Here is a 23,376-nt window from a genome sequence, read left to right on the forward strand (position 1 = left end):
TTGGGAAGATTTCAAACATTCGAGTCAATAAACTAGCAAAATATTATAAAATATAATTGGTGGTGTAGCAGAATTATTTTATACAGATTTATAATTTTTTAAAGATACTTTGTGTTATTATTAATTAATATTCGTGAAAATAGCTAAATTTGTAAGTGAGATACATTACTGTTGACATTTTGAGGGGACCGTAACTTACTTTCTCACACAAGTGCACCCGAATGCAAACGAGTTGTAAATATGAGTTTACAATTCAGAAATATCCATTTCCGAGCACACCTGAATGCAGTGTTTCACTCTCTCAATGTTTCACAATATTATTATTATATACTCTTCAAAAGAAGAAACGCAAAACCACATTGTCGTAACATTTGGAGAATTGATTTAATTATTGAATGGTGAGTCCGATAATTACCAAATGTTGCAGGATTGTTCACAATTCACTCTAGTCCATTGTGAGTAAGTGATAGGACACACCACCAAGGTCAAGGTCATCTGGAGTCAATACCGGGTGTGGCCTCCGCGTGTGTTGACAACTGCCTGGCACCGCCTGCCCATTGAAGCAACCAGAGTACGGATGACGTCTCGGGGGATGGTGGCCCACTTGGCCTGCAAGGCTGCTGCCAGCTCGGGCAGGGTCTGGGGCTGTGGTTGTCGCTGTCGGAGGCGTCGGTCCAACTCGTCCCATAGATGCTCAATTGGGTTCAAATCCGGTGATATCGATGGCCAAGGAAGGACATTAATGTTATTGTTCTGTAGGAAAGCCGTTGTGAGACGTGCTGTGTGAGGCCTGGCGTTGTCATGTTGGAACACTGCGTTGGCGTTGGCCATAACTGGAACGATGTGTGGCCGGAGGATCTGGTCAATGTAGCCCTGTGCATTCAGGTTGCCCTGCACGTGGACCACGTCAGTTCTGCCAGTGTGTGAGATGGCTGCCCACACCATGACACTACCCCCGCCGAATCTGTCCACTTCCTGCACGCAGTTTGCCGCATAACGTTCACCACGACGCCTATACACGCGACATCTTCCATCATGACGTCGGAGCAGAAATCGGGACTCGTCACTGAACCACACCTGTCTCCATCGCAGTTGAGGCCATTGTCGATGAATCTGGCACCACTGCAGTCGGAGTCGACGGTGTTGTGTTAAGATGACACCTCGAACTGGACGTCTGGCACGAATTCCTACCTCACGTAGGCGGTTCCGTACGGTCTTGTCGGATATCCTGCGCAAACCTGGTATTGCTGCGGCTGTGGAGGTGGCAGTAGTCAATCGTTCCCGAAGGTGGCGTACCCGGATGTAGCGGTCCTGCCCGGGGGTAGTGACCCGTGGTCGACCGGATCTAGGGAGGTCACGTGTTGATCCATGTTGCTGGTAACGGTCCCACAGTCTGGAGATGGTGCTTGGGGACACATGGAATGCCCTGGCAACGGCTGTTCTGGATTCGCCTGCGTCTAGTCGGCCGATGGCATTGTTTCTCTGCGGTTCACCGAGACGTGGCATGTCCTGGATTGTCAACTGTCGGCCAGATACAGAGGCCAGGCAAGCGAACACCCTGCACTTTTATACTGTTGGTGTTCATGTTGCACGTGCAGACAACGCACGTGCAGTGGTGACATGGTTTGCACGTGGCTGCGTTTTTGCGAATATTCACATTTTGGAACTTTATTGTACAGTAGCTGCGTTTTATCGAATGTAACCGTGGGAATGTGTTTGGGACATGCAATGACCTTATATTTACAAAGCATGAACCGGTAGGAAACATAAAATCGGAGTTATAACCCATTTGTACCCTTTTGCGTTTCTTTTTTTGAAAAGTATATCTTACAATGTTTCACAATATTGTATTCTTCTTCTTCTTCTTATTATTATTACTACAATGTTTATACATAATGAAAATTTCAACATCCAATATAAACGTAAGTAAAACAAACACAAATATAAACTTCTAGTTTACCTGGAGTTGTAGAGCTCTGTTTTATGTTTAGTTTTGATCCACGGATCCTGAGATTGTTATTCACAATGTTCTCTTTTTTTTTCAAAAATATTCTTTCCTGACATATTTGTTATTTATGAATAATATTTAGAGTCGGTTATATTACCGTGACGGGATGGGAATTCTGTGGCTTGTGCTACAGTTTTTCCATCAGACACAATACTTTCCATGCGACTGCCTGACTCAGCATCGATCTGTAGTGCTGAAGTTTGGCCTAGAAGAAGTAATCTCTTAATTGGGATGGTGATACGAAAGTGTGTCTTTTTATCTATTGCTAATAAAGACATTGTATTTTGTTGGGTACCCAGCCATGTTGCCATCAGGGGTAATGAAAAGGCAGATTTAGCTGCCAAGTCTGCTTTGAATTTGCCTCATGCCAGGGTTGGTGTACCGTATACTGATTTTAAATATGGTATTAACAAATTTATCTTTTCGATTTGGCAACGTGATTGGGACGGTGAGGTTGCGAACAAGCTTCATGCTATCAAGCCAGTCTTGGGAGAGTGGCAGTCCTCCTATAGACAGTGCAGGAAGGATGAAATAGTCTTGTGTCGTTCCCGCATCGGGCATACATATTTAACCCATTCATTTATCTGAAAGAAAGATCCTCCACCTCAGTGTGAGCACTGTCAGTGTCTTCTGACTGTGCGACACATTTTGGTGGAGTGTACCCATCTGAAAGCAATTTGAAAAGATATATTTGGACTACGAACTGTGATGGAATCCTTTCGATTCCATCCAGAACTTATTTTACAATTTTTATGTGATACTGAATTTTATTCAAAATTTTAATTATATATATATCTGTGATATTTGCATTTTTACACGGTCCTTTACACTGTGTTTTTATTTAACTGTTGAATTTTTATATTGATGATGCTCATCACTGTTGTTTCATTTTGCCATAGTTTGACACCCAATAGCCGATGTATTTTTCGTGCTGGGGTGTCGTTAAACATTCATTCATTCATTTTGTTACCGTGTGACATTAAATACATATGCTCAGATAAAAGAAATGTGAACATTTCTGTTTCAAATGAAATTTATTTAGAATTGCATTCGGGGCAAGTTGTGCTCTGTTTATCATAATACATGTATGTTCAAATAAATCAAGTCAACAAGCCTAGAAATTGATAATGGTCATTTATTTTAAACCATTAATAACACTATAAAAAGCTGAATATTACATAATGTAGTCCAATAGATACAAAGCTGAAAATATGACATGTTAGACAGTACTCTACATTATAATATAGACATGTAATATAACATTATAAAGACATTACGTAATACCCTTTTTTTTGTTTCTCCATGGGTCAAGGAAGTTTCTCTCCAAATTTAGTCATAAATTGTTCAAATGCATTTCTCTATATAACTATAGTAAATTTTACCCCGACCCTAGGGACAAATTGGTGATGTGACATTCGTGACATTGACAAATTAGATAAACCATCTATTGACTTTTCTTAATAATATGACTATTCAATATAATATTGGTAGAAGTAGCGCAAAAATTAACTTTAAAAAATCCTTAATTTCACCTTTTGAGCCCAGTCTCTCAGATACATGGAATTTTAATAATAAAATTCACAAATTTTGTTATTTATGTGCTAACGAAGCTTCCCACAAAATTCATCAATTTGGGTGTTACCCCAGCTTATTGGGGTAAATGTTAATGTGGAATTGTTTTTGTTTTCTTTCTTTTTGTGTGTATCACTATTTGATATCTTAATGTTCCTACATGTAATATTAAGGCTTTTGATAATGTTAATAAAAAAAAATTGTTGTTTCTAAAATACATTTCCTCTTCTCTTTACATGAAGCCAAACTGTAATTACTGACAAAAACCAGACCTTAGTTTTTGAAAAATTGCACGCCTCAAAACACTTAAGACATATATTGCAAAAATGAATCAATAAACCAATAATCTTTTCATCTAATTTTATGTTCAGTTTGGTTCAATATTGTAGTCAGACTTCTTTTCCCTTTGAACCATTTTATGAATAGATATATAATTATGGAACCAGCCCACTTTATGACATTCTAATTGTGACAATTTTAAACATACTGTTAAGATGGTTTGATGAACAGCTGCATGTTTGTGTAAATCAACTTGTCTTGAATGTCATCATTACAACATTAAGAAGAAGAAGTTTGTTTTAACGACACCACTAGAGCACATTGACTTATTAATAATCGCATTGTGGATGTCAAACATGGTCATTTTGACAGTCATAGAGAGGAAACCCACTATATTTTTTCATTAGTAGCAAGGGATCTTGTATATGTACCATTCCATAGACAGGATAGCACATACCACAGCCTTTGAAGGGATGTAGCCCAGTGGTAAAACGTTCGTTTGATGCACGGTCGGTCTAGGATCGATCCCCGTCAGTGGACCTATTGGGCTATTTCTCGTTCCAGCCAGTCCTCCACAACTGGTGTAACAAAGGCCGTGGTATATACTATCCTGTCTGTGGGATGGTGCATATAAAAGACCCCTTGTTGCTAATCAAAAGAGTAGCCCATGAAGTGGCGACAGCAGGTTTCCTCTCTCAATATCTGTGTGGTCCTTAACCATATGTCTGACACCATATAACTGTAAATAAAATGTATTGAGTGTGTTGTTAAATAAAACATTTCCTTCCTTCGTGCACTGGCTGGAATGAGAAATAGCCCAATGGGCTCACCGACGGGATCGATCATAGCATTACAACATTAGGATAGTTTGATCTTCACACATACCACAGCCTTTAATATACCAGTCATGGTAATGGCAGGGACGGGAAAAACCCAATGGGTCCGCGAAGGTTTAATTCTACGACCCAAGCATCTCGGGGAATAACTACCCACTCAACTTCATCCCTCATATTATTTCAATTTTATTTTTTAAATAACTTGTTAACATAGGCCTACAATTAATTCAAATAGTATTCGTTGGGGCATTGGCATTTACATGGCATTTTTAATTAAAAAATTATGCAACCACCCCATCAACATTTTGTAACAAGTCATTTGACCTCACTTTTTCAATGGTTCCGAACGTTTCTGATGTCTATGTCAAGTCGGCGCTACGTTGTCATATCTGTCATTACAAAGGATGTTAATCCAAATGTGGGATGACATAATTATAATATCAAATATTATTTTTTGACATCATCTGTGATTTGGGGGGGGAAGGCATGGCCCAGTGGTAAAGTACTCACTTGATGCAGTCGGTTTGGGACCGATCCCTGTTGGTGGGCCTATTGGGCTATTTCTTGTTCCAGCCAATGCACCATGAATGGTATATCAAAGGCCGTGGTATGTGCTATTCTGTCTGTGGGATGAAGCATATAAAATATCCCTTGCTACTAATTAATGGATAAATTTTGTGGGTTTTCTCTCGAACACTATATGTCAAAATTACCAAATGTTTGACATCCAATAGCCAATTAATAAATCAATGTGCTCTAGTGGTGTTGTTAAACAAAAGAAACCATCTGTGATCATGAATTCATAACAAGATGACCAAGCGTAAAAGTAATCTGACCCCAATAGCTCCGATTGGTCAATGTACCACAGAGTACTGTGCATCAAATCACGTTCTAGTCACTTAGCCTGTCACTTTATAACAAACAACTACATGTACATGTACATGTATTGAAACAAACAAAAATTAAATAATCGGCTATGATTACTGTTACTATAATATGTACATACCAGCATAAATAACAGATGTACATTTATCAGTTTTAATCTCTGGCTGAAATATAAACATATAAATGAAGTTTTAGTTCATTTTTTTTATTTAAAAAAAAATAGATGCACAAAAATCAAAAAGACGTTTTTGGTAAATGAGACCTAGGCCTATTCCTACATACATGTACCTAACTATTACTCTTTTTTTTTTTAAATTCTCTCTACTCTTGAACTGTCTGGCTAAATTTAATTAATTTTTTTTTAAAGTTGTGTTGCACGCTTGCCATTTGCAGGACCTCACGCAAGCTTTGTAGGCTAACTGCTATAAACTGATCGAAACAATTTGGCCGACTCCACTGATTTCCATAATGAGTTCATTTGTGTAGGCTACGGAAAGCACTATTTAATTCAATTCCATTTTTTCATAACTATATACACAATATAAATGAGTGAGCCTATATCAGACGTTGTGATCTATTACCTTTGAAAAAGTAAACTACATGTACTTCTAATTAACTAAATTAAATACTGGTAGGCAAAAGAATTTCTTTATTAAACCAGTATTTTCTGCTTTGCTTAGCAGTGAGAATACTATTAAAAGCTTGCATGGAAGCTATACCGTTAAAAGTGACTATCAGCTACAGAAGGTAGAAAACTGCCGATTTTGTATAAAGTGGCAATAAATATACAAAATTAATTTACGTTAGCGGTTTCTTAAGTGTAACATGCATTGTTTTTTATACTCGTCAGATTGAAATTATGTGTGCTGTAGAAGTGTGATTGCACACGTGCACCTTAAAAATGAAGGTCTGAAAAACTATTTAAAATTTAGCTGGTACAAGGTATAGGATTTGATGTATGTTGGGTAGCTTCTGTTTGCTTTCAGCAGCAGCCAAGTGTTCAGCAGGTGTTTGTTTAATGAGATCAACTGACACTGGCAGGTCGCTTTATTTTTGTCTTTCCTCTTTTCTTTTTGCTCTTCTTAGTTTTGTTTACAGATGTTAGACCTAACACACTCTTAACTTCTCGTTCTTCCTCCTTTTTCTGGAGCCACAGTGTATGTTCTGCCCGAGCTGCAAGAACAAAAGAGAACATCAAAATTATCTAAAACAATCCTCCTAATTAAAAGCACATCTAGTCAAACCACATAAGATAACTTAAGAGGATTTTATTTCCATATCTATAAAGATATTAATATAATTATAATAAATAATTTCACTAGCTATTAGATGTACATGTATTTGTTTCATAAACAATTTTATAAATACATGTACATGTATATACAAAGAAACAAGTTAAGCACCCCCTGTATTTTTCACAATGACTTGTCTTATGAGGTTTGGTGTTGAAAACCTGATAACATAACCTCGGAAAAACAAATGTGTTTTGCAAGAATACATCTCTGACAGTAAGAAAACATAGCAGGTGTATCCAGTTTTGAAATTTTAATCATGATTCTGAGAAGAATTCCAATATGCTGTATTTGAGCCAAAAACTGAGGCACAATAAGTATGGAGGTGCAGAGTCAGAAACACAAGTCAACATCATGATTGATGATGAAAAATGTCATTTGAAGTCCACAGATAACATTCATGACACAAATCATCAATAGCAGGTAAACCCACCACGTGCCCGGATGACAACTTCCACCCTTCGTCTCATCCCTCCAGTAAGTTGTCTGATCTGCTGCATGGGCAACTGCTGCCATTCTCGATGAAGAGCTGCCTCTAATTGTGCCAGAGTCTCTACAGGTGGGGTCAGTGCCTGTACTCGATGCCCCAAGATGTCCCAAACATGCTCTAGCGGGTTTAGGTCAGGACTCATGGCCGGCCAGGGCAGGGTCGTCACAGCTTTAGTTTGGAGTAAAGCTGTTACTGCTCGGGAACAATGTAGCCTAGCTTCGTCATCCATGTACAGAGGTTTGGTGGGGAGTGGATAGTTGTCAAAATGCGGCCAAACAATTGGTTGCAGGACGTTACGAATGTACCGATCACCAATGAGGTTGCCTTGGATGGTGACAAGATCCAGCTTACAATCATGTGATAGGCAACCCCAAACCATTACTGAACCTCCACCACACGAAGTCATAGGTTGTATGTTCCTGGGTGTGTAGGCAGCATTTTTATGTCTCCAAACTCTCAATCGGCCATCTGTGACATGGAGCAGGAACCGGCTTTCGTCGGACCAATGGACTCTTCGCCAGGACCTCAGATTCCAACCTCTCTGGGCCAAACACCACGCTAAACGGCATCTCTCATGATGATCAGCAAGAAAGGGACACTTGATGACCCTTCTGGCCTTCAATCCCACAAATTTCAGATGATTCCTCACTGTTCTGGCTGACATCATTGGCTCTTCAGAACAGGAGATGTAGCAAAGGGTTGACGACGTACAAGCCGAAGCAGGGCCCAGTCCTCGCGCTGTGAAGTCAGACACGGTCTCCCTGACTGTGGGAGATCCTTTACAGCATTGGTATGCCCGTGTTTTCGTATCAGTCTGCTGATTACGGTGTAATGATACCCCAGTTGACGTCCTATACTTTTGAAGGTCATGCTGGTCGCATACATACCAATAATACGCCATCTTTGGGCCTCTGATAACCATCGACGTGCCATATTCAATGATTAAATTTCAACAATGCAAGACAGTGACGTTAAATGGCAACAATTGCAGTGTATTGATACTGCATTTTGAGCAAAGCATGGATGGCATGATGCACGTGCATGTCGTTCTGTTGTGGGACGTTATTCCTATTATTTCGATGGAACACCATCCTTGACATATTCGTCACATAATTTGCAGTTTTTACGAATGGGGCTATTTCAGTACTCATTACATCTAGAGGTGCTTAACTTTTTTCTTTGTGTATATATCTAATTTGAGACAATATAAAAATATGCATACTGACATTACAATACATTTAGCAAGTATCTGGTTTTAGTTAGCACTGAAGACTAACAGGATAATATAACGATCCATATGTGTAAACATGAATGTAATCATGGTACCTGTCTTAGATTTCCATGAAATGTTGTTTATAAATAACTGTATCTGTGCAATCTTTCATCAGATGCACAAGATCAAATACAATTTTGGGTGGTTTGATACACCAAGGTGGCAAAACAAAATATGAAGTCGTTTCCATAATGTCGTTTAAATCAATGGTGAAAACTGATAAAAACTGCTTAATGTGAAGACCAAATATTCAGATGGCATTCGGCTTCAAATCAAATAACTTCAAATATTTGTTATACTACACCGCATTATGATAGGTTGGTGTGCATCAACTGCACTGTGGAGCAATGCGTTTCTCATGCTATTTTTGTGACGACACTATACAACTGCTGTCCGTCTTAAACAAAATTGCTGATGCTGAACATATATTGGCTGAGGAAGGCTGTGCGCAGCCATGGGTGGCAGTCAAGAACTTTTCTTTGGAGATAATAATGTGGTGATGGCTTAGGGTTTTCCCTGTCGTATTTGGAAATGGACAATTTGAAAATTGTCGATTGAGCAACAAAAGCATCTGATCAAAAGTATCTCTTCCACGTTCCAAAGTGAACCAGCAACACCTACAGTACCTCAGACAGCAAGAGAGCACCTAGAGGGAGTGCAAGTGGAAGAGTCGGCCGGCAGCATACAGACAAGCAGGAATCCGACCCACCCACTAACCAGGCCACATCAGCAGATAATGAGTGTGTCCAGCAGCTTACAGACAAACAGGAATCCGACCCACCCACTAACCAGGCCACATCAGCAGATAATGAGTGTGTCCAGCAGCTTACAGACAAACAGGAATCCGACCCACCCACTAACCAGGCCACATCAGCAGATAACGAGTGTGTCCAGCAGCTTACAGACAAACAGGAATCCGACCCACCCACTAACTAGGCCAAATCAGCAGATAACGAGTGTGTCCAGCAGCATACAGACAAACAGGAATCCGACCCACCCACTAACCAGGCCACATCAGCAGATAACGAGTGTCCAGCAGCTTACAGACAAACAGGAATCCGACCCACCCACTAACCAGGCCACATTGGCAGATAACAAGTGTGTCCAGCAGCATACAGACAAACAGGAATCCGACCCACCCACTAACCAGGCCAATCGGCAGATAACGAGTGTGTCCAGCAGCTTACACACAAACAGGAATCCGACCCACCCACTAACCAGGCCACATCGGCAGACAACGAGTGTGTCCAGCAGCATACAGAGGGGCAGGAATCCGACGCACCCACTAACCAGGCCACATCTGCAGATAACGAGTGTGTCCAGCAGCTTACAGACAAACAGGAATCTGACCCACCCACTAACCAGACCACATCAGCAGATAACAAGTGTGTCCAGCAGCATACAGACAAACAGGAATCCGACCCACCCACTAACCAGGCCACATCGGCAGATAACAAGTGTGTCCAGCAGCTTACACACAAACAGGAATCCGACCCACCCACTAACCAGGCCACATTGGCAGATAACGAGTGTGTCCAGCAGCTTACAGACAAACAGGAATCTGACCCACCCACTAACCAGACCACATCAGCAGATAACAAGTGTGTCCAGCAGCATACAGACAAACAGGAATCCGACCCACCCACTAACCAGGCCACATCGGCAGATAACAAGTGTGTCCAGCAGCATACAGACAAACAGGAATCCGACCCACCCACTAACCAGGCCACATTGGCAGATAACAAGTGTGTCCAGCAGCATACAGACAAACAGGAATCCAACCCACCCACTAACCAGACCACATCAGCAGATAACAAGTGTGTCCAGCAGCATACAGACAAACAGGAATCCGACCCACCCACTAACCAGGCCACATCGGCAGATAACAAGTGTGTCCAGCAGCTTACACACAAACAGGAATCCGACCCACCCACTAACCAGGCCACATTGGCAGATAACAAGTGTGTCCAGCAGCTCCTGCAGCAATTCGAGAGCCACCAGATAACAAGACATGGGACTGCACAAACATGGCATCCACATAGTAACATTGTTATGTTGTATATTTAAAATCCCTAAGTGCTCCAAAGTCGAATCACAATGAAATAGTAGATTTTGTTGCTTGAACAGTGTCAGAAAGGGTATTATCCACCAACAATAAATTTAAACTTATTTTTAGGTTGTGAACTAGGAAACCTAAATTGGAAAATGGCTGGGGGCGAATATAGCGATATTACACAGTCTAAGTATTGAAGCGTACCCTACCCATGGGGAATTTGTTTTGATTATCTGTTATACACATCTTGTACATATGATACAGCTTGCAGTTCTGGGGCTTTTAGGCTCTGCTAGACAACAAAGCATCCTCTTTGCAAGTCTTTTTGCATTACACTGCGATATCGCAAAGTTGCGAGAGTTTAGTGAATTAGGTCCCTGGATATTCAAAACCTGAGATGCAGTGCTTTTGTACAGTCAACCAAAAAAACCCATTCTCTACATATCTACATTTTGTACATTATTCAATATACCAGTTTTCCCTATATCTCACACACTGACATGGGACAGTATGAAAGTTGAAACACAGATCTATACAAAATTACTTGACTGTAGTACAACTCCTTCATCCTGAAGCTGCATAGTCACCACAATCCCTTGGACTGTCATTTCATAAACTCCATAATTAAAGAGGCATGCAGGTTGTTGGGTGACACAGTGGGCCAGAAAGCACCTGTCACACCACAGATTCTGCTTGATATATTTGGCCAGATGAATTTCAAATGTACAAAAGATCTCACATGCTAAGACAACAGTTCACTTAATTAAACCATCACTAATAGCAAAATTGTAAACAATGTAAAGCTAGTAGACAATACTATTAAACTAATTCTAACAATTAAAAGGATTATAGTATATCTGAAAAACTTGTTCACTCACCCAATTGTTTTTCTGCTATTTTTAGCTTCATGTATTCAGCAGGAAGCCAGAATTTGGGGTGGCTTAAAAGCCTAAAAAAACAAAACAAAAAACAATATAGAATCAATCGGTCATCATCATAGTTTGGAATGAATGCGATCTTTCATAATCTTATCATTTCAACTATACTAACCAAAGCCAATGTCTTTGCATGTCCTAATGACCTTTCATTCAACCAGTCAAAACACTACTTGCATTAACATTGGTGAAAATACTGCTGTCTTCAAATTGACTGGTTTTTTGCCAGTTGTCCCAATGGACAGGTAGTTATTTTGTGTTCATAAATACTCACTCATTAGACTGAATAAAATGTATATCTACATTGAAATATTTGTAAAACTGATTACACCACAGATATAAATTATTATAAATTACAACATTTAATATAATATACTCTGTCAAAAAAGAAACGCATAAATTACAACATTTAATATAATATACTCTGTCAAAAAAGAAACGCATAGGTGATAGAGAAAGAAGAAAAGTGTTTGATTTTACTAAATATTGTTTTTTTTGTACAATGTTGCTGAATGACCATATTTGTTAATGTTCCTGGAATGGACAGCATGCCCAAATGCACCCTAAAATAAATTTAATGCATGTTGTGGCACATTGTGCGACAATTGCAGGAAATCGGCATGAAATGGTAAGATTTTGGCGAATGCATGTGAAACTCGGGGAAAAGATTGGGATAGTGATGGGTATTTAAAGCCGCAATGCTCGCAATGATGCCTCATTTCCATTTCGACATAAACGAGTTACAAAATGCCAAGACTAAGCCTGCTGAATTGCAACAATAGGCTGCCTCCAGTTAGGTGAATCACAGTCAGCAGTCGCACGCCACATGAACGTCCATCAGAGCACCATTCCACGTCTCTGGCACAGGTACCAGCAGTTTCAATCAGCTGAAGACCGGCCCAGAAGTGGAAGACCTCGGATAACAACTGCAGCACAAGATCGCTACATCCGGGTTCTGCACTTGTGTCACCCAACTGCCACAGCAATGAACCCTGCTGGAAGCATACCTGGTTTGAGAAGGGTGTCTGCACAAATCATTCCGAACCGACTTCGAGAAGCTGGTTTACGGGCTAGGAGACCATATGTTCGCCCCATCCTGCGACGTCAACATTGACATTTACATGTTCGCTGGTGCACGAAGGTACAGGGGTGGAACCTGGGAAACTGGCGGCGAGTATGGTTCAGCGATGAGTCACGTTTCCTTCTACAGCAACGTGATGGACGACAAAATGTTTACAAATACCACTTTGAATGTTTTGCCAAAAGCTGCGTCCCCCAAGTTGACAGATTCGGTGGAGGGAGTGTCATGGGAGCCATCTCATACACCGGCAGAAGTGAACTTGTGTTCGTACAAGGCAACCTGACAGTTGTACGCTACCGGGATGAAATTCTTCGCCGTCACATGCTTCCCATTTTGGATTGACAGAGATAACTCTTTCAGCAGGACAATGCCAGGCCGCATACGGCATGTGTAACAATGGATTTCCTCCAGGATAATAACATTAATGTGCTGCAATGATCTCAACCCCATTGAACATCTATGGGACGAACTGGACAGACGTGTTCACCAGCGTGCCCCGGAGCCTCAGACGCTTCCGCATCTGTCACATGAACTGCTGTATATAGACATTTTTCAAAAGCACAAAGCAAATAATAAACACCAGGTATATACAGTTTTTCAACATGGAGGAGATTTTTAACCAGTGGCAAAAAAATGCCATCTGTGATGCTCCCGACTTATGGCAATTTATATCTCAAGCCTGGAATAATGTTTCTTTTGGTTATTATTAACAAAACACTGATGTCAAACAAATTATTTACAAATGGTGATCACACTTCCATTCTCTATGAATTGACTCTGAATATCTTGGCAGATACATGTACACCTAACCAAACGGAGATTTTTGGCTGGTGTATTTCCGAATGTAAATTTGACTTCATGAAATTGTTGTTGGTTAAATTGTTTGTGTATGGTAGCGGTATTCAAACATAAATAAACCAGGAACAATAATGTATGTAAGTAACAAAGATAATATTTTTAAAAGCTGTTCATTTCTGTAAATAACGTTTTTATTGGTATTTTAGCATGTTTTGTTGCATTTTCCAATAACTTCACAGGCACTGGGTCTTGTGTAATGCTGATAATGAATTGCACGGGCATAGGAAGGTGCCAAAAAGTGTGAGTGTGTGAAGGTGCCAAAAAGTGTGTGTGTGAAGATGCCAAAAAGTGTGTGTGTGTGTGTGCGCACACACACACGCACACACTTTTTTATAAAACAGGCATTTATCCAGATGTTCTGTGGGTCCGAACATAGGCCCCTTCTCAAAAGAAAGTGGCACTGAACCTTCCCAATTTCTATGCTAAAAATTCCCAAAATACATTTTTAATTATATTTGTTCCAATAAATTAAGTTAATAGTGGCATACTGCATCATTCAGTGGCCTGAGAAAATGTCCCAAGTATGATTTACTCATACTAATTGTCCCAATCCCATCAGACATGGCGAAAAATCCTGGATAAATCGCTTATATACATGTCAATACATGTATAAATATACAAAAACCATTGCTGCTGCTACAATGTTGGGGGGTACACCCCCCTCGCTTCCTACACCAGTGCTTTGTAGTTGGTACCTTTAATCTTGACCCCAGTAGCTGAGAATAAATGTGCAAACAATATTTCCACCAATTCTTGTCAAATAAATTTAATTACATCTGTAAATACCATGATCTAAAATATGTAACTGAGAACACCATATCAGAAATTTATGGATGTTAGATATCGCTAACCATATAATAAATAAGTTACTTTTTTATCACTTTAAAGGCCGATCTAAATGAGGTTTTCTATCCTACTGAGTTAAGCAGCTAAAGACTGAAAAAGTGGAGCTAATTGCAGAGCTAAAATTTATCCTGGATTACTTTAACTCTATAATCGTACTTGACTCCACTTTTACCCGAGTTACCTTTATAGCTCTGCTTAATTTCCTGTGTAGATGGCTAACCCGGGTTAAATCATAGTGTCTTGACTCCACTACAGAGGTTGTGATGGTGGCCTGTTTACTTCCACTTCTGATTGCTCAATAAAACTTTGAAACAACTAAACATCTAAATGATAAACTAAAGAAAAGATACTGATGATAAAATGAGATGATTAATTGATTTATACTTATTTCGAGCTTATAACCAATTAAAGTGCTGTCCTGGGCTATCTGGATTTTCTGTCCAGGACAGTGTTAGTGGTTAGTTGTTAATGGTTAGTGAGAGAGAAGTCGATGTAGTGGTCTTACACCTACCACTAAGTCGTTAAACTCTCTGGATGCGAACCCAGTACCTATCAGCCTTAAGTCCGATGGTTAACAACTGAGGCCGGTAAAGGAGGTCAGTCAAACAGGGCCATATATGAATGCAAATTGTTACTGTATTTTAATATCGTTTTCTTCTATTTCAGAAATAGAACACCTCAATAAGCAACTATAAACCAAGTTTTACTGTTTTAGGACTGATATTTATCAGAAATGGATCTAAACATGCAGTTCAGCCCTCTTATGTTATTCACTGAAGATGGCACTATGTGGGTGAAAACAATAAAAGCCAGTCTTGTGAAGTGTCGTTGAAAGAGATGAATGTTAATCTGTTCCAAATCTATTTGAAACAGAATTAAACACAGCTTTGTTGTGCATTCTACCAGAAAGTAGTATTTAAGCAAGTGTGACAACTAGAGTCCAATAGCTGAGATCGTTTTCTGGTACCACCCCAGTGGTGCAAGTTGTATGAAGTGGGAAAACATTATTCTGTTCCAGAGTCCGATGACTTCTTGTGCATGACTAAAAACGAGGCTGCTCATCTCAATCCATAAGGAAATGGTCATAATTAAAACCACTGGAACACATCAAAGTACAGGTACAGCTCCAAGTACGGAAAGATTAAAAAAAAGTTTGTTTGTTTTGTTTAACAACACCACTAGAGCACATTGATTTATTAATCATCGGCTATTGGATGTCAAACATATGGTCATTTTAACATGGTCATAAAAAGGAAACCAGCTACATTTTTCTATTAATAGCAAGCGATCTTTTATATGCATCATCCCACAGACAGGATAGCACATACCACAGTCTTTGATATACCAATTGTGGTGCACTGACTGGAACAAAATTCCAAAAAGAGACTAAAACGCTACTAGCTATCAAATCAACATGTATTATTTATTTGTGCCCTGGAATCAACACGGGGGAAAAATGGGACACGTGCAGGAAAAATGAGAAACATGCAGGAAAAATGGGACACGTGCAGGAAAAATGAGAAACATGCAGGAAAAATGGGACACATGCAGGGAAAATGGGACACTTAGCTTATTTTGCATACCATCCATGCAAACACAAATTGGGACACAACATGTGGACATTCATGCCAATAATATGGATAACATTGTATTACGGGGGGGTAAACATATACTATGCACGCATAGTCCACAGTGCCACATTTTGACCATTACTGTATAATGGACTTCCCATTTCTCCATATTCTTAGTAGAAACAATCTAAATATTTATCACTGGATAAATATCTTGCTATATTGGTTTCTGATGTATCAAAATACTCAGAAATTGTACCACAAGACAAAACAAATACAGACTCAGATTCAGACTAATAATATTTTTTTCATTTTTAAATTAGTATTGTAAGTATTGTAAGTATTGCTGGTATTATTGTGTTAGCTGGGAGAATAGCAAACATATAGTAAGAACTTCATTTGAACGTTTTATTACTTCTGCGTCAAGACACAACCAAAATGGTGATGCTGGGACACATAATATGGCAGCCATCATGTATTTATAGGTTTCATTTGAGACAGATATTTTGCTGACATCAGAGTGGGCTAGAATTAATTTATAGTAAGAACTCTATTTTGTGGAACTTTATTTCATACATGTAGTTTGGTCTTGTACACTTATATGAATGAAATGGTAATTTTCTGATAAATCAAATGGTGGCCATCTTAGATCTATATCTGAAAAATTGTCAATGGTTATACCAGGTTATATTGTAACAAGGGTCCAACAGAAAGTAACGTTTGTTTTGTTTAATGACACCACTAGAGCACACTGATTTATTAATCATTGGCTATTAGATGTCAAACATTTGGTAATTTTGACATATAGTCTTAGAGGAAACCCGCTATATTTTTCCATTAGTAGCAAGGGATCTTTTATATGCACCATCCCACAGGCAGGATAGCACATACCACAGCCCCCAAACAGAAAGTACCCACATGGTCAAACCAGCAATACATATATCTAGACAAAGTGGATGAAAACATGAAGTGATGGTATCTACGAAGAGGACAATGATTCCAGTGCAGATTGGTATTTAAGTCAAGTGTATAGTATAGAATAGTTCAAAATGGCATGCTCATAAAGGAAACTAAAATATATAGTATTTTAAATATCAGTTAGTTTCTGCACATTTTTAAACATATAGAATGAGACTAAGATGATTAAAATCAGACAACTGTATTAATAAATATGAGCACTGGTGGAATAATATGGTGGCCATTTTAAAAACTGGCCAAATTGGACTTTCAAGTGGCTCATTGATAGGGTTTGAAGAAAGCCCCAATGAGATCATCTGTGCCATGTCCAAATGCTTTTATCACCATTTGCAAGGTTTTCCCAGTTATATGCTCTAACAACAGTGGTATTATAGTAAGTAACCATGTTTTAGCCCCTATTTGCCATACTCACTACAAGTATATACCTGTTTACATATACTATGTTAAAGAATACAAAACTATAGGTCTACACACAGGGAACATTTTGTTCAGTATTATGTCACAATTCACTACACAACTTTCAGAGATTGCCACACAATTTTAAAACATTTAAACAGTAGTTGCTAATCAATTTTCAATTGTCCCGAAATATTGCTAATCAAGATTTTAAAAACCAAATGTTCTCTGACATAATGTTCTCTGACATAATGTTCTCTCATGAAGCTGGTGTACTTAAAAAGAAAGCAGCATCTCACCCAGCAGCTGGAGAACGTAGGACGTCTCTCTGCATTTCATAGTGTAGTGTCTTGCCAGATGGAGGAAACAGCGCTCTGAAATTAACAATGCAACCATGTATAGACTGTTCATCTTTATAATAATTAAATTTCTGTTACATTCATTACAACGTAACGTCATCCGATTGGTCCAGACGTAGCAACGGGAGTTTGTTCATTTTTCGATGAACGTAAAAATTACATCATCAGGGAACGTCATATGTGATGACGTCATTTTATATGGGCAAGTTGTCTTAATGCGCGTTATTGTTTATGGATGAAAAATAATTCAAAATAAAGTATGACGTTTTAGTGTTATTATTAGCATGTATCATTCAAATTTAATTATAAGTATTGTCTGTTATTTCTTTTATGTTCATCTGGGTATGAACAAAAAAAAATCATCCGCAAACTTATGTGAGAACGGCTTCGCCGATTCACACAGTTTGCGGATGATTTTTTTTGTTCATACCCCGATGAACGTAAAAGAAACAACAGACAATCCTTAATTATAGAACTGTGTTCAGCTTGCATTTCAAGACATCTGATGATGTGATGTACAGTCAAATCTGCTTAACGATGCAGCTCCAGTGCAGGAAAACTTTAAGCTAATAATTGGTCAACTCGATTATCTATCGTGGCCCAAGTTCCAGTTTATAATGGACAGTATATAAACTTTACAAATGCCTGGTGGACATAGGGAGTCGGACGAAAGAATACCAGCTCACTCTACCCAATCCCAAAAGTTCTAGCAAGAAGCTACATTGAACATTAGTAACATGAAATTAAAGTCCCACAAAACAGAGTAAAACACTGTAACTGCAAATTTCATCTAGGCTGTATTTATTTGATGTATCCAACCCATGTGGAAAACTAAACAGGATGTTTATTTACAAGCCACTTGTATATGACATAGACCTGGTCCATAATCAGTTGGGTATGGGGGGGGGGGGGGGGGGGGGGGCGATCCCCCTGCCACAGAAAAGAGAGTTCTGCTCCAAGGGGAAAAATAATGCAATTTTTTTTCTTCTTTTTTTTGTTTGTTAAAAAACACCACAAACATTTAACACAGAGACAAAGACACTTTTTGTTTTTTGGACATTACAAACATGGATGATGATGAGGTGAATGGTGAAGCTGCAGTATTTCCATTTCGGTATGGGAGTACTTGACAGGGCCATGCTCCACGCTTGCTGTCAGTTGAGCTATCTCGGTATCTCCCGAGCCTGAGTACACGGAACCTGCAGTGCATGCCGGGTAATCATCCCCCATGTGGGGTCATACACTCAGCAGACACATCCATAATCGCACCCGTGAAGTGGGTGAAATATGGTGTATGTGGCCTTACACCTACCCATTGAGCCTAGCAGTGCACTCAATCTGAGTTGGAGCCAGTACTGGCATGAAAAATCCGCCACCACTCAAGTGGGATACAAACCCAGTATCTACCAGCCTCATGCAAAACATGTATATAAAAGTTCAGGTCTCTTGTAAAGACACGGTCATTAAGAATAGCAATATTTGATTACGACATGTCCAAGTACCTGTAAGTTACTAACGTAATACACCGAGAAGGAATACCTACTTGTATGTTGCAGTAGTACCTACTCAAGTACATCTTACCACTGTGTGTTTTAATTGCAATTATAACTATTGGGTTTGTGTGGAATTTATTCATGAATGCAATCCTATTCTTGAATTTTTTATTATTTTTTCTGTCAGTTATCACCCTTTGTCAGCGTATCAAAGACTTGTCCCATCTTATATGAGTCGCATCAGGGTAACTTGAGCCTATTACATTTTTGCATTAATAGCAAGGCATCTTTTATATGCACCATCCCACTGACAAGATAGCACATACTACACACCCTTTGATATACCAATTGTGAAGCACTGGCTGTAGCAACAACAGCTTAAATTTCAATAATAATTTTGTATTATTTTAGCATATAAGCTTACTATCATTCAGTGAACATTTTTATTATCATTTTAAAAATAAACTGTTTTCATTGTTTTTACTTATTTTACTTTGCCGAGGTTGATCAGCATTCTTCATACAGAAGCTTGGCAAACGATTGGGACACGTCAATCAAAACACGTCTGTGCTCCAAACTGCCGTTATGCAAAAAATATTAAAAAGTGGGATATGACGGTTTTGTATATTTTTTAGTGACAAATCAAATATTTGCAGGTAATACATTGTTGGGCAATACTTTGTGACAATATGTCTTTAAAATATTCAACTTTGATATTAACTGATGTCAGACCTTTCCAGTGTCTCAGCTTTACTATTCAACTATCATATTAACTGATGTCAGACCTTTCCAGTGTCTCAGCTTTACTATTCAACTATCACATTAACTGATGTCAGACCTTTCCAGTGTCTCAGCTTTAATATTCAACTTTGACATTAACTGATGTCAGACATTTCCAGTGTCTCAGCTTTAATATTCAACTATCATATTAACTGATGTCAGACCTTTCCAGTGTCTCAGCTTTAATATTCAACTATCATATTAACTGATGTCAGACCTTTCCAGTGTCTCAGCTTTAATATTCAAGCCAAGCCCAGCTAGTTTGTCCTTCATTTCTTGACAGGCAAGTGTTTCTTCTGATTCAGCATCCTGAAATGAGAAGGTAGCAACTAATAACAGGTTATTTTTAGAACAACACTTACGTTGGAAGATTTATTATTAACTGATAATCGTGCTATATTTACTTTTTAAAAGAAATAACACTAAACCACATTGCTTTGTCAGCTGCTATTATATTAAGTAACTGCAACATTTGGTCTAGGAGCAAATTATTTTTCACATGCATTTCCCACAGAATTTTCTTATGAACCATACTTTTTAGTTTTTGCTGAATGAAGAACTAGAGATATTGTGGAATGGAGCCATTGCATACAAAACTGGACATAAATCGTTTCTGCGATTCTTGAACAAAAACATTCCTGAGACTGTAGGGATACATATAGTTTTCCTAATGTTGAGGAAAGACAATATTTGTAAAACATTGCAATGCTGTAATTAATGTACAGTACGTTACCATTAAATTATTTGTAGCTGGTATTAGATATTTTTATCTATGGGCCGGGTTACATAACTCTTATGGAGTTATATATATATAAAAGAAAGAAAGTTTGTTTTGTTTACTAGAGCACATTGATTAATTAATGATCGGCTATTGGATGTCAAACATTTGGTAACTTTTACATAAGAGTTTTAGAGAGAAACCCACTACATTTTTTCATTTGTAGCAAAGGATCTTTTATATGCACTTTCCCACAGAAATATTCTGAAGGTTTACTAAACCCATTTCAAATCCTCTTAATATCTTTACCATGTCTACGTATTGTTACAGGTAATGTGCAACGCACAATGGAACTGAAAAATCACTTGAAATGGCCACCGCTGAAAAAAAAAGAGGCCACCTACCTACAAAAACAATATGGGCGATATATATATAGTGAATTGTTAGCTAAATCTCTTATTTTGAGGGAAATGAAGAAACAATCAAAGCTGGATTAATTTGAAGAAAATGTAGTTTGATCAGTACTAAGATCAAAGATAGATTTCAGTACGTCTACATGCAAGATCTCTCTTCCGGCTCCTGATAAACCCTACAGTGCCACCCAATAATAAACCTGGTTTGGCAAATTGCCAATATTAGAGATTTTGATGTAGTGGCTCTACCTTTTGTCCAATAGACCTACTTTACATTCCATCTGCATATGTACTCAAAGAATTACATCCCTTGGCAAATTAAGCTACTTCTCAGAGATTTAATACTTGTGTTGGGAACTGTTTATTAGTTTGGATTAACATCAAAATTGGTCATTCATTATCAGACTGAAGAGTTCTGCTGCAATCTGTAATAAATTGACAGTCATTTTAAAGATGCGTATTTTTATTACAGTCGGTGACAAATAAGTCTAAATACAGGAAATTAAGGTTTCCACCAAATACAGAATTGCTGCTGTCACCATTGCTGGAAAAGTAATACATGTATCTGTATCTCAGATTTTAACTTTGTCAAGGCAAGACAAAAACTATAAGCATAATATTTGTAACGCCATCATAGTTGGAAGACCTACTGGGTGTTTCTTAGTGTTGAGATATACAACATCTTTTAGTGGAGGTGGACTCTGCATGATCTGTCGCCGGGCAAAGGAACGGGTATACACTGCATATTTCTCTGAAACAGAAACATATTTCAATAACAGCATCTCAGGACATTTCAAACTATGTCTAATACATGTCTGTTTGAACACTCTTTTTAGAGAGTGTTAGAGAGTGAGAGAGGAAACCTAATGCTACCACATATAGTCTGTTTGCGTCAAAAGGAAACCGATGAATTGGCTTGTAAATCTATACTGAATAATGCTACAATTAATACAAAAACACATTATTATTAAGTTTTACACCAATACAAACTCAAATTCAATTTTTTCCAAAACATTCTACTGTAAATAAAAAAGTTTTGTAACAAATTACCATCATGATTTAAGCATGTAATATTAACCATCGCTGAGAAAAGGGCTAGTCGTTAGGGTTCGAGTCGTTAAGAGTCAAGAGTCTGCAGACACAATAATAGGTTTTACATTACATGTTTTAGATCATCTTTAGACCAATAGGCAGGCTCAACTTCATTTTCAACTTTTTCTACACAATTAGCCCATGTGTAAGTGATGTAAGCAATGACATTTTTATCAGCTTTTAAACATCCGGTAGCTTGAAGGTTGTGTTTTGTCTTGCAAACTGACCTTCACAATTCCCCACACCATTTCGACTGGATTGAGATGACAATGACATGGTGGTAAACGTAAAACATTATGTCCACAGGTCTTTATGAGTTGGTCAACCTTATATAATACTGGTGATGTTTTATTAGCTTTAATGATGTCATAAAGTATGGGATTGGTGGTCTATTTCGGCATAGCAATGTTGTGTTTCTCTAACAAAACGTATCATGTCGTTCTTCTTGCTGTTAGGTGGGATTTTTACTATCTGGGTCCTGGACACTGTGAAATGGCGCATTGTTCATAATAATCAGCGACTTGGAAGATCCCAGAACTCATCTGCTTACTATATTGTTATAGTACATGTATGTAGTGAATGGTTCCATTAGGTGCTTAGTTCAGAACAGCCAAGGTATTGGCTTCACTTTCCAGTAAAAAACACTGCAGCACACCGAAACCAGAGGTAGAGGTGTGCGTGCTGTACCTGGGCTGCTGTTCCATCTGTTGCCTTCCTCCCTGCAGCAATGAAGATGATTTACCGTAGAAGGGTAACCTAACAGGCATTTTGATGGTCATTTGTAACAAAATGTTCTTATTTATATTGATTGGTGTGGGTTTAAAATTTAATAAGTTTTTATAAAAATTTCAACTTTATAAATTATTGTGCAACATGACAATTGATCGGTTCCATTTTGATCCTACAATGATCGCTTGCTTTCCAGCCTGGTTGAAAGGAGTTGTACATCAGAAGATCTTCATGATGGTTAAAAAAGTCAGAAGACAAACATTTCTCTGTATACACATGTATGGCTGTCCCAATCTAGCACAACACCAAGCATTACGGTACCACATTTCACACAACCTCATATTGTGCATTTAATGCTTTTGCTGGGGCAGGGGGTGGTTAAAGACCAAGCATGAGTTTGTTGAATTACATTTCCCGTGGGTGGGGGTGGTGCAAAAGC

At 38.5% G+C, this 23,376-nt stretch overlaps 1 protein-coding gene across 3 annotated transcripts in view; it reads right to left on the bottom strand.

The window, feature by feature from the left end:
• Positions 1-23,376, bottom strand: part of LOC121382718 — a 67,112-nt gene that overhangs the window by 900 nt on the left and 42,836 nt on the right. The window contains exons 12-17 of one of the 3 annotated variants that reach the window (XR_005959210.1): positions 21,767-21,867; positions 20,203-20,294; positions 17,653-17,727; positions 14,590-14,743; positions 11,567-11,637; positions 6,705-6,753 (exon numbers count right to left, since the gene is read on the bottom strand). Coding sequence is in view for 1 of the 3 variants with exons in the window: in XM_041512267.1 (XP_041368201.1) it covers positions 6,605-6,753; positions 11,567-11,637; positions 17,653-17,727; positions 20,203-20,294; positions 21,767-21,867 (488 nt within the window). In the remaining 2 variants the exon portion in view is untranslated. Of the gene's footprint in view, positions 1-5,625; positions 6,754-11,566; positions 11,638-14,589; positions 14,744-17,652; positions 17,728-20,202; positions 20,295-21,766; positions 21,868-23,376 lie in introns of those variants that run through there. The other 2 variants (XR_005959209.1, XM_041512267.1) reach the window with 2 other exon arrangements.

This window comes from Gigantopelta aegis, chromosome 10 (assembly GCF_016097555.1).
Source record: "Gigantopelta aegis isolate Gae_Host chromosome 10, Gae_host_genome, whole genome shotgun sequence".
Classification (NCBI taxonomy): domain Eukaryota; kingdom Metazoa; phylum Mollusca; class Gastropoda; order Neomphalida; family Peltospiridae; genus Gigantopelta; species Gigantopelta aegis.